The 17,261-nt window shown below is 42.9% G+C and overlaps 1 protein-coding gene across 1 annotated transcript in view; it reads left to right on the top strand.

The window, feature by feature from the left end:
- Nucleotides 1-17,261, top strand: part of SERPINC1 (serpin family C member 1) — a 49,946-nt gene that overhangs the window by 26,458 nt on the left and 6,227 nt on the right. The window contains exons 4-6 of the mRNA XM_078641651.1: nt 2,185-2,322; nt 7,223-7,616; nt 9,062-9,126. Coding sequence (XP_078497777.1) covers nt 2,185-2,322; nt 7,223-7,616; nt 9,062-9,126 — 597 coding nt within the window. The remainder of the gene's footprint in view (nt 1-2,184; nt 2,323-7,222; nt 7,617-9,061; nt 9,127-17,261) is intronic.

Raw genomic sequence — 17,261 nt, 5'->3', positions numbered from 1 at the left:
CTAGCTGAAACACCATGCATCCACAGAGCAATAGGAATATTGTTCTCCCACATTGCAGCAAAAACCCGGAACGAGCTACCAACAGATATCAGACGCGCTCTCTCCCTGAGCACCTTCAAGAAGACCCTCAAGACCTGGGTCTTCGACTGAAATGGTTCTGCATACCCCCACACCCCGGTGCAGCGCCTTGAGACCCTCACGGGTGAGTAACGCGTTGTACAAATCCCTGATTTATTGGGAAGCTAACAGAGATTCTGAAGCTGTGTGTTAGGATGGTTTTAATGCTCATCCTTGAGAGTGTTTTAATATCCTCCCGATGGTACCAATATGCTCGACCGCTGGCATCAATAGATACATGTCTGCCCGGACCAACACTCGTACCAGTGCCTCACCTTCAGGTGGCAGGGATGCAGCTGCTTCTAGGGATCTTCAGTGAAGTAATGGGAAAGTTGTGTTCACAGCCCACTCAGAAGATCCAGTTTAACAAGACTGTGCTGGACCCTTCTCCTCTGTAAAAAAAAAAACAAGTGACGCTTCCAGAGCTGCCAATGTACATTCGCCTGGCCTGATCAACTCCTAAATCTCACTGACCCATGGAAAGGTTAGATACGACCAAGATGCTTCTTCAGCCATTGTCTCATTGGAACCAGGACTTGTAACAGTCGAATGGTCCAACATATTCCCTGTCGGTCCCATCCCAGCCATGTAGGCGCTGATTTATAACCTGCTTCATGGTGTACTCTTAAGACTCAGTTTGAGCTCTAAATCAACAAGATTACAGAAGGATCATTTGTAATTCAATGATACATACTCATTGCCTCTGATCCAAAAGATCATACCATGCAGATCAGCAAATCTCGAGAAAATCAATGCTTAGTACTTGAAAAACCCCGCATATTCTTTGTAAAAGAGTTTCAGACACAATAATTCAGCCAAATCTTGCAGAGAATGTGGTGCAATCTAGAGGGACATTGAACAAGTGAGAAGGTTCAATACACCTTAGAACATTGCTGCACTCCTGCCGCATGCACTCCTTACAGAACATTTTAGAAACCTTTCCCTCTTAGCAAAAAGCATGTTTCTAATGGCACAGCCATATTGATGAATAGTGGATTTGATCACAGTACCCCTGAGGGTCCACTCTGGGTACATTATTTACGTTTACAAATCAGAAACTGTAAAGAGAGCTCTGAATATTCAAAACTCACTTATGGCTCCATTAATGCTCCAACTGAACTTTTATAATAAAAACTACAAAGGAAACAAAGACACAAGGCAACTGTTGAGGAAACAATAACCCACTGTTCTGTCACTCTGACCCCATGGACTCAACAACAAGGGTTTTATTTGGCACAATGTATTTTGCATTCAAAACAGTCAAAAATGAAAATCAGTGGATCAAAGGTGATAAGATTAGGGTGGGGTTGGTTGGAGTGCCCCTAGAAGAGGTTCAGCAATAAAGAATTCAAGCCGAAAAATTATACCAGAATCGGATTCCAAAGTGTCCAAATAAAAAGCCAGTCCCTTTGCTCTATTCATTTCTTGAACAAGAGACCACACCAACATGGGGACTGAGGGCAATATAAAGGAAAATCTATAAAATGGGGGACAAAAAAGAAAGGATGAATGTGATTTTGTGATCTTAGCCTCCTCAGGTGTTTCTCCAATCTCCTCCTCCATTTCTCTTTCCTACGCACTTTCTGTCTCCGAATTAATTCCACATTCTCTGCATTTATTTTAAAGCACAAACCTGACAAGCGCGCTTCAACAGAACCAGGCACCTCTCCAAGGGCCATGATCACTTCCCATATCTTATGTCAGCCCTGGCCTTCATATACGGATTTCTCTACAGCCACATTTTTAGGCACAGGGAGAGGAAGTGATTTGCCCCAAACCACAGGATGTTGAGTCAAGACCGGGATGTGAACCTGGTTCATTACGTTTCAAAGGTCGCCACCTCTAGGTATTATGCGGCACCTCCTCCTTCCCCTCCGCGATCGTTGCTATGAGGAGGAAACATTTCTTCCAGCAAAGTGTACGAAACATATTCATTATAGACCAGATGTGGGCTAGGGGACTTTGTGATTGTGGAGGCTGTGTCAGAGTGGCAGAAGTGATTGGGATTCATATTGGCAAAAACTGCAGTGAAATGATCAGCTAATTAGTCTCTTTTCTCCTTCCAAGGAAAATCCTGAACTTTCGAGGTCCATTATCAATGACTGGATTGCCAACAAAACTGAGAAGCGCATCACTGATGTCATTCCAGAAGGCGCCATCACGGAGCTCACCACGTTGGTGTTGGTGAACACCATCTACTTCAAGGTACTTAGCCTTGCATTTAGGGAGGGCTTCCTCCTGTGAGTAGCCTAAGCCAGCACCTTCCGTAAGATGCAAAGCTAAGGAGGTGTATGGGTGATGATGTGAAGTAACACAGAGCCACACCATGATATTAAAGCTTAACAAATGATCTGCACTTAAACAAATTCCACAGTATTGATTACCAACATAACCTCAAGGTAAGTAGAACAGGAGTGAAGAATAGTGACTTCCTTTATGAATACTTACCATGACAGTATATTGCTAGTCAATATTGCTGAGTCAATATTTGTATGTGTTTATATTCCTCACCTCAATATTGTAAACATACAACCTGCAACATTGCTACAAGTGAGATAAATAAAACAGAAGTCACATTTCACTGGGTTAGCCAGTCCTGGAGTTTTTAGAGATCTGTGCTTTGCTGTCTCTGATATTTAAGCCAAATACAAGAAGTAAAAGAAAAAAACACAACACAAAAGACTGCTGCTTGTTGCCACACTTGACATAAGGTAGACATCAAAATGCAAAGAAACAATTGTCTCCGTTTTCTCTCTCCATTCTTCTTTTCCACTTTTTTATGGTGTCTTTTGGGGCCAGTTTTTACAAGGCATAAATCCACTCTCCTGTACCTTTATTTGAAAAGGGGGGGGGGGCACACTGTCTTGGATAGCAGCACACATTTTCCCAGATGCTTTGTGGTAAATACAGTGCATGATCACTCTCACTTTAGTTGGGTTTATAAATCTTTGAATTATAGATCTTTGCTGGAGCAGCCAGTTCTGTGTATCTCTGAACCAGTGTGTCAGGATTGTTGATCGCAATATAAGTCCATCTTACACCGGCTACTCCTTATGTATTTTTTATATTACATGCTTTAAATAATTAGATCTTTTTAGTAGTGTTAAGAAAGTCTTGAGCATTTGTGCACCATCCATTTACTATTCATTGTTTGTCTGAGACTGCAGATATGTCCTGATGTTTTAAGAAATGTATGTATGTGCTCTTATTGAAAATATGTTTTATGCAACAGTGTGGAATATTCTAAGTCACATTTTAAATGCAAAGTGCATTGTAAGGAAATTAAAATCATGCAATATAAAATGTGGTCTTCTTTTGTAGCACCTCTATAAAGAAAGAAAATAAATTCCAGTGTGGGACAGTGTAGCTTTTTAGTGACAGGGTTTTGCATTTACATTTTTATTTTCACACACTAGGTAGGATACAAGGTTAGATATTGGCATCAAGGATGGGCCTGAAACGGTGTGTTTGTCAGGTGTGCTGATTAATGGTCTGAGAGCAGAACTGTCATAGTAAAAGCATATTATTCCAGTACTGAAAGAAAAAAAGACTGTCGGACATGGCCGTCTCTCTTAAATTCAACTCGTCTACTCCTTATTTTTCAAATTTCACACTTGCGTTTGAACAATTGCGAACTAAATGTCGGGTATCCATGTTGGTTATGCAGCATTGGGAATATAGAATACGATAGTTGGTTACACGAATAATTAGGGTATTGAGCAAGTAATGGTGGGCAAAGCATTCTGGGATATGTAGTTAGTTTTGATGAACGAGGTAAGGATGATGACTGAATTCCCTGTATTAATTGTCCAGTAGCCTGGTTTTTCTTACAGCCTTAGTAGGGAAACACGTGATTAGCCACTCGAGGGAGGTCACGAGGGTTGATAAACCATGAACAGGTGTTGAAGAGCGGGTGCAGTTTCTTCATCACAAGGCTTAAGCGTGCTTCGTCACATAAGGAGATAGAAATACGAATGCCATGGAACTCTGTATTCTGTTTAGAAAGGAAATGGGTATTTCGAAAGTTTGTTTTTTCTAAAACAAAATGAGGGATGCATTACAGCATATGTCACGGTAAGCTTAATGATTAATTAAGGAGAAGGGAACAATGGTTCACCATAAGACTTATTGATTAGACATAATGCTTTGTTTAGGTTATGGGTGCTATGGCTAAAGGGTTGTTGTTGAATACCTCGAATTAAGTGTCTTTAAAACATATTTTGTAATGCTGTATTTATTGCTTATTGGCTGTTCATGGGTGTGAAGACAGTTTAGTAAAATGAGAGTAAACGAGTCATCAGTTGAATTGGAAGTTTAATATTAATATATTAATGCTGCTAGCATTTTGTAAAATGAATTCCTTTTGTATTTTAGATGCCCCTGACGAAGGGATTGTGATCCCGAAATGCATTGGGTTACTTTTAATAAATCGTGACAGTTGGAACTCCATGGTGCTCTGTTTTTGTGTGAACATCATCGTAAACACTGAAATGAGTAAAATGGATTGAAAAAATTGAATCTAAGAAGGATTAAACGCAAGTGTGAAATTTGAAAAATAAGGAGTAAACGAGTTGAATTTAATTCATTTGATTCATTCAAGTATGTGGCTGTGCAGCTTGGTGGAATCCTAACAGGTTCCCCTCGTGTTTTGTTACTATTGCTGCGCATTGGGGCAGAGCGCGGACAAGCTTGCACGCCTATCAACTCATGAATCGGTTTAAACATTGATGAATGGGATCATACCGGTGTGCGTCTCACCACCTCTTATGTACTATTAGAAAGTTGGCATTCTGTTGCCCTCGCCATTTGGTGTCTGCAACCTGTTCAACATGACTAGGTGTGAGTGGCAGTTGACCTTTATATATTCCTCCCAGAGAGCCACACAATACAGGGACAGAGTGTGCCTGAATGGGCCATCTGAGGCAGGATATGGGGCAGAGCTGTGAACAGCCCCACTTGCACTTCAATAGGTTGCGCCATTCTCTCAAAAAAGAACTTCACACTAGCCTTTTGTGCCTCTATCAAGGCTGAAGTGAGGGCAGAGAGGCAGGAAATTCCAGACAGTTCTGTGGGGGAAGGCTCCATAACTTTCTCTTACTTCAAAGTGGGCACGGGGTATAAAAACGAGACCTTAAGACCCACTCTTCAGTTTATTTTTTGGGCCTGCAGTAGAGCTCTCAGGACTGCCTGCTGCTGTGGCCTGCGGTGTACTTCAGAAGACTCTCTTGCTGCACCAAGAAGGACTGCTTTGTTTCCTTTAGCCTGCCTGTGCCCCAGTGATCTGTCCTACTGCTCGAGACCTTAGTTCCACCTTGAACTCTGAACTTCCAGGATGACTCAATAGACTAGTTGTCCTGCCTCCTGATCAGAGTCTGAAGGACAGAAAACCATCTTGCACCAGCACATGGGCCCTGCCTGAGTGAGTCCTGACTCTCCGACTCATGCCTCTCCAGCCCTGGACCATTGGAAGTGGTGCTAAAGGTGCCTAGTTAGCCCAAATCCAAAACCTAGGACTTTGATAATTTTCTGCCAAAAAGTGCTCTGAGAACCAAGAGGGGACCGGTATATACCATACCTGCTCATCACTCTGCCCATGGTGCTTCGCAAGTTGGCCTGACTTTACGTTAGCTTCCACTACGTTTTTCTCCGCAGCAGCAAATCCTGTTCAGCAGCTCCTCGTAGAAGGGGTACCTGGCCTCATAGAGCCATCAACGGCTACAGGCTGCAGCTTTGTCTAGCTGGAGATTTGAAATTTCCAAAAAAAGGCTAGGGGCTAATTTATATGTTGGCAGGAAGAGAACTTTTTTGCGGTGGCGCCGGAGTTCCCTCCCCACTGACATAGAGGTCCACTCACCTAATTTAAAATAAATAGCACAGAGTAACATGTATTGACAGGAACGGCCTTTGATGGCGGTTCCTACTAATACCTTTATAAATGACCACCTACTTAGCGGCCATTTATAAACAAGGCCATAGACTTGCACAAATAGATTTGCACGGTTGGTGTTTTGATCTTTTCGGTGCTAGTTTTCACTTTAAACTTTAAAGATTCATAACTCTGGTTTTACTGATTAGATTTTTCTTATTTTGCTGTCAAATAATTTACTAAACTGTACTCTATGTTTCTAAATTGGTTTGGGAATGTTCTTGTGTTGTGTTTTCACTTTATTACTGTTTGTGTGTTACATCAATGCTTTATTCATTGCCTCTAAGTTAAGCGTGATTGCTTTTGTTCCAAGCTACCAGCAGGTTAATCACAGGTTAATTTAGTGACTTTTTGTGGTTCATCCTGAAAAGGCTTTTGGCTGTGCTTGAACAAGGTTCCACCCCCTCAACCAACAGCCCAGTTTCTCACATAGACGAAAAGTTATGTTAAACATCCATTTAACTTTACTATTCATGTATGGAAGTTAAATACTCTGCAAAAGAATTTATCACTGTGACTTATGGGAAATAATTCACAGTTAGTCTTCTTTTCTGTGAAATATTAGCTTCGAAACTACTGACAAAAACTCAATAAGAAGGTTTACCCATGTAAAATAAATACACATACACATGAACGCACGCACTTGCACGCGCACACTCACACATACACACACTCACACACACTTCTAATACACTTACCATAAATAATGCAAAAAAAGGCAATCCTGATGCAAACACTACTGATGTAAACTTACACCCGATTTATTTACTGTGATGTCATGTCGCCCAATGTAATTGATCATGGAATACCGACTTCCAGTCTCCTTAGCCCTGGAACCTATTGTATTAGAAAGTGCCACATTCACAAACTTTTGTCTGGTCTATGAGCAAGGTAGCCGGATTCCGAGGCACAAGTTCTGTCGGTTAAAGGCTGACATCCAGGTGTACAGAGGGGCTTGCAATTGATTCTTTTGTCTCTTTTATTGAAAGCAATGCCTGATTTCACAAAGTGTTCCCCGCTGCGGAAATTGAGACACTCCGGTTTCTCTCACCATTTATTCTGCATGTTGGGCGATGAAATTAATATGTAATTAGGCCATAAAATAAAGAAAAGATTGCACCAAATGTTAACCTTAAAAAGTCTAACTTGAAAATTGTTCTACTTTTTTGACCCACCCAGGGCCTCTGGAAATCTACATTCAACCCAGAGAACACAAAGCCTGACATTTTCCACAAGCATGACGGGCAAACTTGCCAAACCCCAACCATGTACCAGGAGAGTCAGTTTCGCTATGGCACATTTACAGATGACAAGGTTCAGGTGCTGGAGATGCCCTACAAGGGTGATGACATCACCATGGTGCTGGTGCTGCCATATCATGACGTGCAGCTTTCGGACGTAGAGCGGAACTTGTCGGTTGACAAGCTGGGTGGTTGGCTGGGGGCCCTGAATGAGGTCACTCTGTCTCTCTACATGCCACGTTTTCGCATTGAGGACAACTTTAGCCTGAAGGAGAAGCTACAGCAGATGGGCTTGGTGGATCTCTTCAACCCGGAAGCGGCCAGGCTGCCAGGTGAGTGTGGCGCACAAGGGTACTGCTCTTTAAGTGTCCGGTCGAACAAGAGTGTGGCCCTCCCCGTTAGCCCCACTTATGGGTTAGCAGTAGTTGAGATGAATGCATTTATTTTTCTCTTGGCTGTCCTAGCAGAAAGGACCTTCTAATCTAAGAAAATTGACCCCTAGATGTACCCATGTTCTTGCCCAACTGGTACGCAATAGGATTTTCCGGGCATGGTGTCGGTGTCTGAGAAGCCTCCAGTCTTAGCGTTCGTCCATACTAAACATACACTTGTGACCCTGGATTTTGGTTCAGAGTTTGGCATTGTTTGTGTTCTCAGAGAGGAATCCTTGAGGCTAAGGTTAATGTGTGCTTTTATTGTTTTTGTGTAAGAAACCGAATAAAGATTGTTCATTAATTGATTGAGGCTAAGAGAGTTTTTACAGGTCTGCTCCTCTTCTGTTTCCTACGTCTAAAGATGGTCAAGCGAAAACAGAAGGAATATAAGGTGGCAGATCCAGAGAGTGCCATAGCTTGGATAACATATTTCTGCATGATCTACCCTACAATGTTCTGGCTGTAGTATACAGGAAGGGTCAGAGTGGGAAATAGAAACTGACAAACATTCTACTCATGTTGTCTGAAGTGGGTAGATAGACGTATAACTTTTGATGAGTGATCCTGCATCAGAATTCATGTATACCACGCGCCGGGGCCTTGGATCATATGTCACCATTTGTTACTATCAAAAGGAAAAAACTGTTTCACCATGTCTGAAATTGATGACAGAACAACAGGGTGGTAGTCGTATACCCTTGTGGTCCCTGACATACGATAAACAAAAATTATGGGGTGAATAGACTTTACTAAACTGGTAGAAGCACTGATCACCAGAGCAGAGATCTGTGCTTCTGGCGGTGGTAACATTAGCTGTCAACTGGAAATGGGAACGCATGTACAACCACATTTGAAGGACTTGCATCGTGACTAAGCCGCAAAGTAATGTCCAGCCGAATGAAAAGGATAACGCCATCTGCACATGTCACGTATATTATTTAAAGTTATATTATTAGCATTTTAATGGTGTGCAGAATTCCACTGATATGGCATGGAGAGGGCTTTGGATAGTCCATAGATGACTTTCAAGACAGTTGTGAAGTTTACATTGCAAATCGCAGCCTTGTTTGACAAGTGAAGTGTTGCAATGAGTAATATAATCTTAATATGCCGAATTGCAGTATGTCTACAACTTAATACCATCAGAATGTTGTAGGTAGTATGCCTACTGTTCAAGTGCAATAAGCTATCTGATGTGAAGCAAGATAAGATTGTGCTGGGGAATAACAATGTGCTCATGTGAAATGTCTCTGTAAACAGTATGGCCCTTGATCATATCACCCAGCCTGCATGCTTGCTTTTAAATATGGAAATTAAATGCCGATTCTGCTCTTGTTTTTTAGGTATAATTTCAGGTGGCCGTACAGATCTCTACGTCTCTGATGCTTTTCACAAAGCATTCCTCGAGGTAAGTGTCTGATTGTGGCCTGTGTTCTTGTGTTGCATTTGTGTAGCTAGGAAGACACAGGCTTCCTTTGTGGAGGATCTTTTCAGTGTGGGGCACAGGACAATCAATAGCCCCCCCGAAAGTCATGATCTCACACATTGAAAGCTCAAACATGTTTCACATTATTGTGTTGGGCAATACAGTTTAATGGAATGCTAGTGATAGAACTGACTCGACAAGATGGTCTACAGGACTACATGTGCTCAAACATAGTATGATCTGTTAGCCAGTCTTTTCTGATAGATACTTCAAACCATAGATTCAGGGGCGTAGCTTGGTCATTAAGAGTAGGGGGGTGTAAGCCTCAGATTTTCCAACAATCACACTGGCATGTCATGTAACTCATTATATTAGAAGCAGCACGTGAGGTGGGCTTAAGGGATAGGGGAAAGGGAAAGGAGTGCGGATTGTTAAGGGTACTTAAAACACAGTATTTTGTAAAATAACCATATTTTAAGACCCTCAACACAGAGATGAGTGTCTGTTTCTGTCTGAGTGAGTATTTTTAAAAACTGCAGGTGAAATCCAATAGAGACCTTAGCATACCCGACTGAAAGCTCCTGTACCCAACTATCCTTTAATTAATGCATTTAATAGGGAGGTGTAACATCCCAAACACCTCCCCCTCCCACAAAGGAATGAAAGCTGTCGCCGAGTGGATGATGAACAGCCGACTGAAGCTAAACTCGGACAAGACGGAAGTCCTCATCCTCGGATCCACCCCCTCGGCCTGGGACGACTCCTGGTGGCTGACCGCACTGGGAACAGCTCCAACACCCAACGACCACGCACGCAACCTAGGGTTCATCCTCGACTCCACCCTCTCCATGAAAAAGCAAGTCAACGCCGTCGCATCGTCCTGCTTCAACACCCTCTGCATGCTCCGCAAGATCTACAAGTGGATCCCAACAGAAACAAGAAGAACGGTCACCCAGGCCCTCGTCGGCAGCAGGCTGGACTACAGAAACGCTCTCTACGCAGGAGCCTCGGCCAAACTCCTGAAACTACTTCAACGCATTCAGAACCCCTCTGCACGCCTGATTCTTGACATCCCTCGCCGCAGCCACATCACACCCCACCTGAGAGACCTGCACTGGCTCCCCGTCGACAAGAGGATAAACTTCAAGCTCCGCACCCATGCGCACAAGGCACTCCACAACATCGGACCAGCGTACCTCAACAGACAACTCAGCTTCTACACCCCCACCGCCAGCTTAGCTTCACCGACCTCGCCCTTGCCACAGACCGAAGAGCGACCTCCGGCAGCAGATCGTTCTCCCACCTCGCCGCCAAGACCTGGAACACCCTCCCCGTCCCCCTACGGCAGACCCAAGACCTGCGGAGCTTCAGAAGACTCCTCAAGACCTGGCTTTTTGAGTAGTAGCAGCATTCCTTCCCCAGCGCCATGAGACCCTCACGGGTAAGTAGTGCGCTTTACAAATGTTTTGATTGATTGATCCCCCTGAAGCTGCGCCCCTGCATAGATTCCAAAAGTTGTAAATAATTCCCAGCTGTTAGACTGGATCCATTAACTTCAAAACAGTACTCCTGAGCAAGTGCCGGTAGGTGGGTAGGTGGTGTGTGGGTCTGCACCAACATCATTTTGCTCTGGAAGTGATGAGCAGAACTGGATATAATCAGCAATCATGCGCTCAGATGTCAGTTCCTTTCTTTCCATGGCTTCAGGCCTGGATCTGGTACGACTTCTTAGTATTTTTAAGATTTGTTTGCAAACTTTTTCCAGTGTGAAAGAAAAAAATGTCACCTCCTAAGACAACAGAGTCCAAGCCATGCAGGGACTGTTGAAATGAGAAGTTTGTAACAGATCATCACAAGGTATGCCCATCGTGATTGGGGTCAGAAGGAAGACGATTCCCAGACCTGTGATGAGCGCACACAGTTGAATTCAAAGGCGTACACAACTGCAAGAAAAAGTTTTATGTTTGCAAATATTGGAAGACTTCACGCCATGACTGATCAAGGTTTAAAGACAAGTCCCATTCCTGCTCCCAAATTTGTTCCTGTGACAGATCTTCATTGCAGTCAAAATCTTCAGGTAATTCCAAGAAGAAGCATGAGAAACCTAAGTGAGAATCTGCCCCTTCCTGCCACTACTGAACTTCCGAGAAGGTGCGAGAACATCAACATGCCACTCATTCTTGCTCTCCATCTCCATTAGAGTCAATGCTAAGCATAGTTCCGATGCACTCCGAATTTCCTGGTCTATAGTTGACAACACAGCAAATGGAGGTCTTTCTGGAGGTCAAACAGCACATATTCAGCATTTTACTGGTTCCCTCTGATGTGCCTTTGGGCCCCAAGGATCCACAGGCGCCTCTAGTCAGAAGTCCGCTGGCAGGCCCAATCTCGGCAGGAGAAACCCTATATTACAAGATAGGGACGGGGTAATAAACCTAGAAAGTAAAACTAGTCCCTGACCAATCATTTTAAAATGTATTAGGATCATGTGTTGCTTTGTGATGCTAAAGGGGTTATACTAATTGAGTAATTTCACAACAATATAGAGAATTATCGAATATTCTTCTACCATATAATCTTTATGAGACAAACATGTACATGTACTAGAGACATAGATGCAAAACACAAAGTTTTAAAAAAATATATAAAAAAATCAATTTTTATTCATTATAGTTAAAATCAATATACGTTTAAAAACACATTAGGAAACAATCCATTATTTCAATACAATTGTTTTGATCAAGAAAGCGAGAAAACTACACAAAAAGTCAACACGGCGTTTCGGTGCGATGTGATCAACCACCTTCTTCAGGACAGAGTTTTCTAAAAAAAAAATTGATATTGAACAATACAATATATTAGTATATATATCACAAAACATTTTCACATTTTTATACAATGTGTCACAATATTACACATAGTGATAAAAACACAAATTGGAACAACAACATACTGTATCCATTATTACCCATGATGCTATATGCAACATTACATATCCCCAAAACTAAACTCATGTAATAAAAAAAAAGCTATGAGGACAAAACCCCACATGATCCTATTTTTTCTAGACCTACCTATTAACATGTATCAATGCTTCCCTTGTGTGTTTCAAATGGGAAACATTCTGATAGTTGATTTTGTGAGTAAAACTGGGGAATTTCCTGAAAGTAAATTATTGATATTTCAATCAGGATTCATAAATAGGGTTTTGATATAACAACCTATGATTTTAAAATATTTATTGAACGTTAGTTATAACGTACCTTTTTAGTGCAATTCCTTATTAAAAATGATCGTGGGAGCCACCGATAGGTTTAACACTATATATTGGTGTCCTTAAAAATACAAAAGCAGAGTTTTTACTTACTATATAATGGTCCATTTTTTATAACGGAGATAATTAGACATGGAAACAGAGGCTTACCGATAAAAGAACAATCCCTTTCAGTAGCAAATCAGGTGAGCCGTGATTGAGCTTCACTTCGTTATTGTTCTTAGGGATTTTTCTAAGATATACAAGAAATGTTTAATACCCTTCTCTATTGCTCTAGATCACCATACCATTGTAAATATTGTCATATTTAATAAACAGGCTGAAACGTTACCTGGTTTGGCTGCTATCTTGGCATTGCAACTCAAAGAATAAAATCTGTAATCACCAAAATAAAGTATTTTAGTGAAGTCTATATATTTGCATATATTTATTATATTTTTTTTTACAGTTCTAAATCTACTAATGCTATTACATCAGAACAGGTAATTATCCACTATTAGGTGATTTAGCATCGCAAAGCAACACATGATCCTAATAAATTTTTAAATTTTTGGTTAGGGACGAGTTTTACTTTCTAGGTCCAATCTCAGCGCCATCTGAGCCCCTTGAACCCACTTTGGGCTCAGCAATGATTTCGGTCAGCCACCTCCCACTCAACTGGTTCCCTTGGCATCAAAGCTGATCCCGGCACCACTGATGCTGTAGGATGATTCACAACCGATTATGCTGACTGATCCATTGCAGAATCAACTCCAACCTTGACAGAGGCCGTGACTTGATCCCACCAGAGGGCAGGCAGCCGTCAACTCTTCAAATTCTAATACCTTGACTTTTTCACACAGTAGGGCTTTGACTCTACATTGATTTTTTTGACACTGACTCGGACAATGACAATTTTGATAAAGGGGATTATTTTGTTCCTCAATATGATGAGGACATTTGGTATGAGATGGTAACAAGATGGCAGTGGCTTGGATACTTCTCCAGTTACTGGTCTTGTTTCTCCTTCCAGCCCTGCCACCAAAGAAAGGTCATCCTTTGCTTATTTGGAGTGCACAGAAGTACTGGACCCTAAAACTGCCTACTTTGAAGGTGAAGACAAATGTTCTCCAGTCTTATCTAGCACTTACAGAACCTCTATTACTATTTAACTAATCTCTGACCCAACCTGTATAAGATGACAGCAGTGTAGCAAAGTTTATAATATTCTCTGTGGCTTGGACACTGCCAACTGCCGAGGTTGGGTGATTGGCACGAGTGTTGGGCTTCAGTGCCATGCACAAATGATGTCTACTGGCTCCTCATGGGATGTCCAGGCATTCCTTATGGATATGACACTCAATGTCTCATGCCTTTTTGGTGAGACGGAGGACTCAGTCCTAGAATGTTTTAAGGATAGCAGGGCCACAGCATGTTTCTTGGTACTGTCTTCCCCTCCAGACAGTTCCAGCAAAATGTGAGCCCCTTTTGGGTCTATGATAGGGGTTTCCCATACGGCCAATGTTAGCCTCCCGCCCAGTAGCCTCCCAGCCAAGTGTGGCTTAGGTCGTGGCTCACATAGATAAATCAGGGCATCAGGGACAACTGGTAGATCTATCTCCCAGCTGTTACCCCTACAAAACCTCTTTAGTGTGCCCTTTGATACACACATTCACCCTTCAGGATTCAACCTTTTCTTCAAAGGTGGTAAGTCATTACGTCAGACAATTGGGTCCTCCAAATTGTGAATCAGGCTACATCCTCCCTTTTATTTCTACCCCCACACCTTCCACTGCCATTAAGATGGCTGACAGAGGACCACATGCCCATCTTGCAGCAGGAAGTACAGGCCCTTCTGGCCAAAAGAGCCATCAAAACGTTTACAGCCTCAAAAGTAGGAATTGTTTATTACTCCCACCACTTCCTTATACCTAAGAAGGATGTAGGCCTTTGTACTATCTCAGATGTATTTATTTAAATATTAATGAGTTTTATATAGCGCTGGCCAGACCTGAGGGTATCGGAGTGCTTTACAACAGTTCTAATGTGAGAGTCACACAATAAGGCAGTAGTATAAATATTGGCTGGAAGTCCTAGCGTGCTGTGCAACATTAAGGTAAGGAAGCCCTGATATAACCTTGTTGACTGCACGTTGTATTGGGCTGAACCTCCTCCAGGGAGGAGGGAATGTTGCAAGGGTCGGGGAGAGGGAAGGAGGTAGGTCTTCATGACACGTTCTACGCGGCGGTGAGGGCGAGACGGAATACGATGAGCAACAGCTGACCTTGCAAGCAAGAGTGCTAATAGAGAGCTGTTCTCACTCTCCCGCCATTTCAAGTTTAAAAATGTCATAAACTTGGTTCCTCTCCAAGAGTGAGGGGCTCCACTAAAGGTGATATCCCCTTCTTCCTCTGGATTTAAAGGAGGGAGGGTGAGCACACAGGGATCACAGTGGTGAGAGTCCTGAGGAAAGCCAGGGTATTAGTTTTTGCTAGCTGAAACATGTCGACACCTACGCAGAGTGGAGGGGTTGGCGTCTCATTATAAGCTCCCCAACCTATAATCCACGTACTTGTTTTAATCCTGGACAGGGTACCTAATATTAAAATTTACGATAAGGATTCCCTGATACCAGTTTTATATCACTTCATATCACTTTCTCTGCACCATTATCTCACCTGTGATCTCACACTTTACACTTTGTGTTATATTGTCTTCCCCTCCCTATTGCTCCACCTCCAGTGTTGGGGCTGACACAGAGGTGTGTTAGCAGCCCTATGAAGAAGCATGACACAACTTGCTGTGTGTGAGGGAAGTTTTTACAAAGTTGGTGCATTCCCACACACTTTTCTACCTTCACGTAGCTTTATTATCCCTCTTCTTTTTGTGAGATTTAAACTATTGAGCCAGAGGTCGAAGTGGGTTCGTTATTTTCTCACCCCTCAGTATCTTGTGTTTTTTTTTCTTTTCAAGACACAGTGTCAGGGTGCTGCAGTGTGGAGGCTTGTGCGCTTCGGCTGCGGCTATTGGCTCGAGAGGGAACGGTTGAGGGAGAGGTCTTTTAGGTGTTTTTTTTATTTTACTAAAGAAGGGATAGTCCTGATATTGGCTGGGATGGAGTTCCAGATTTGGGGCGCATTTCCAGCGAAGGAATGGGCAGCTTTTGTTTGTTGGCGTTTTTTCATAGGGATGAGTAGTATGGTGTTGGAGCTCCTGCGGTTCCTTGTCTGACCGGCCTTCTTGAGTTTGGAGGCCAGGTAGTGTGGAGGGCTTTATGCGGGAGGCAGGCAGTTCTGAAGCTGGCACACATTTCGACTGGGAGCCAGTTTAGTTCTCTGAGTGTGGGTGAGATGTGATCATATTTCTTAACTCCGGTGACCATTCTGGCTGCTGCATTGAAAGTTGTTTTGAGGGGTGCTAGGTGGGATTTTGGTGTACCAGTGAGGACTGCATTCCCATAGTCGAGTCTAGACCGCACCAGTGATTGAGTGACTTGTTTGAGGTCCTTGGGCGGGATGAAGGGTTTTATTTTGTTGAGTAGCTTCAAGTTGAGGAAGGCACTCTTTGCGGAGTTCTTAATGTGTTTGTCCAAGTCAAGTTTTGGGACTAGGGTGATTCCTAATGATTTTACCGAGTTAGCCAAGGTGAGATTACCGTTGAGAACATCAATTGCTTTTAGCCATTCTATGATTTGAGGGTTCTCTTCTTTGTTGGAAATGAGGAGGATTTCTGTTTTGTCTTGGTTGAGTTTTAAGTGGTTATTGATAGCCAGTGTTGGACTTCTCTTAGAGTGTCGTTGAGTCTCTGAATGTCATCAATGGAGGAGGTTTCCAGATAGATCTGGCTGTCAACTGCATATAGGAGGAAGGGGATGTTGGCTTTTTTGAGTGGTTTTGAGGGGTTCTTTGTAGATATTGAACAGTTGTGGGGAGAGCACTGAACCTTGTGAGACACCCCTCCTGAGGGGGTGTAAGTCGGACGTAAAGTTTTTAATTTTTGTTCTTTGGTAGCGGTTGTGTAAGAAGGAGGAGAACCAGTGTAAGACCTCCTCATCTACACCTACCCTTTCTTGAAGAACCTTAATGAGTAGGTTGTGATCAACCGTTTCAAAGGCTGCTGATAGGTCCAGGAGAATGAATAGACACCATTGGTCTGTATCAAGTGACTTGTAGATATCGTCCACGACGCTAAGGATCGCGGTCTTGGTGCTGTGGCCTTTTCTGAAGCCCGATTGGTGAGGATCTAAAAGGTTGATGTTGTCCATGTTCTGAGTCAGTTGTAGGAGAACGCACCTTTCGAGGATTTTGGATAGGAGGAGGATAGGAGGAGGAGATTGGAGACGGGTCTGAGGTTGTTCAGATCGTTAGTGTCGAGGCCTGGTTTTTTCAATAATGGCGTGATTTGGCCGACTTTGAGGCAGGCTGGTATGACTCCGGTTCTTAAGGAGCTGTTTATGATCTTGCACCAGAACGGGGCTAGATAGAGTTTCAGCTTTTTGGTCAATTGGCTGGGTATAGGATCTAGGATGTGAGATGAGGGTTTGGAAGTGGAGATCAATTTGAGAATCTCGGCTTCCGGAATGGGGTTGAAGGATTTCCAGGATTTTGTGGGGTGCTTGCGTGTGCGGTCTCAAGTGACGGGCTTTTGTAGGTGGGATTGAGGTTGATATCCAGTGAGAGCTCAATCTTGGTGATTTTGTCATTGAAGAAGTTAGCGAATGTTGTCGCTCAGGTCTTTGGAGGCCCGAACTGAGGTTGTAGGAGGCTTGGAAGTTTGTTGCCAGATGATGTTAAAGAGTTCTTTGGGCCTGCTTTTTGCATTGTCCAGTGCGGTAAAGAAAAAAAGTGTGTTTTTCATTGTTGAT

The sequence above is a fragment of the Lissotriton helveticus genome, chromosome 1_1 (assembly GCF_964261635.1).
Source record: "Lissotriton helveticus chromosome 1_1, aLisHel1.1, whole genome shotgun sequence".
Classification (NCBI taxonomy): domain Eukaryota; kingdom Metazoa; phylum Chordata; class Amphibia; order Caudata; family Salamandridae; genus Lissotriton; species Lissotriton helveticus.
This window is presented reverse-complemented; position numbering and strand designations above follow the sequence as displayed.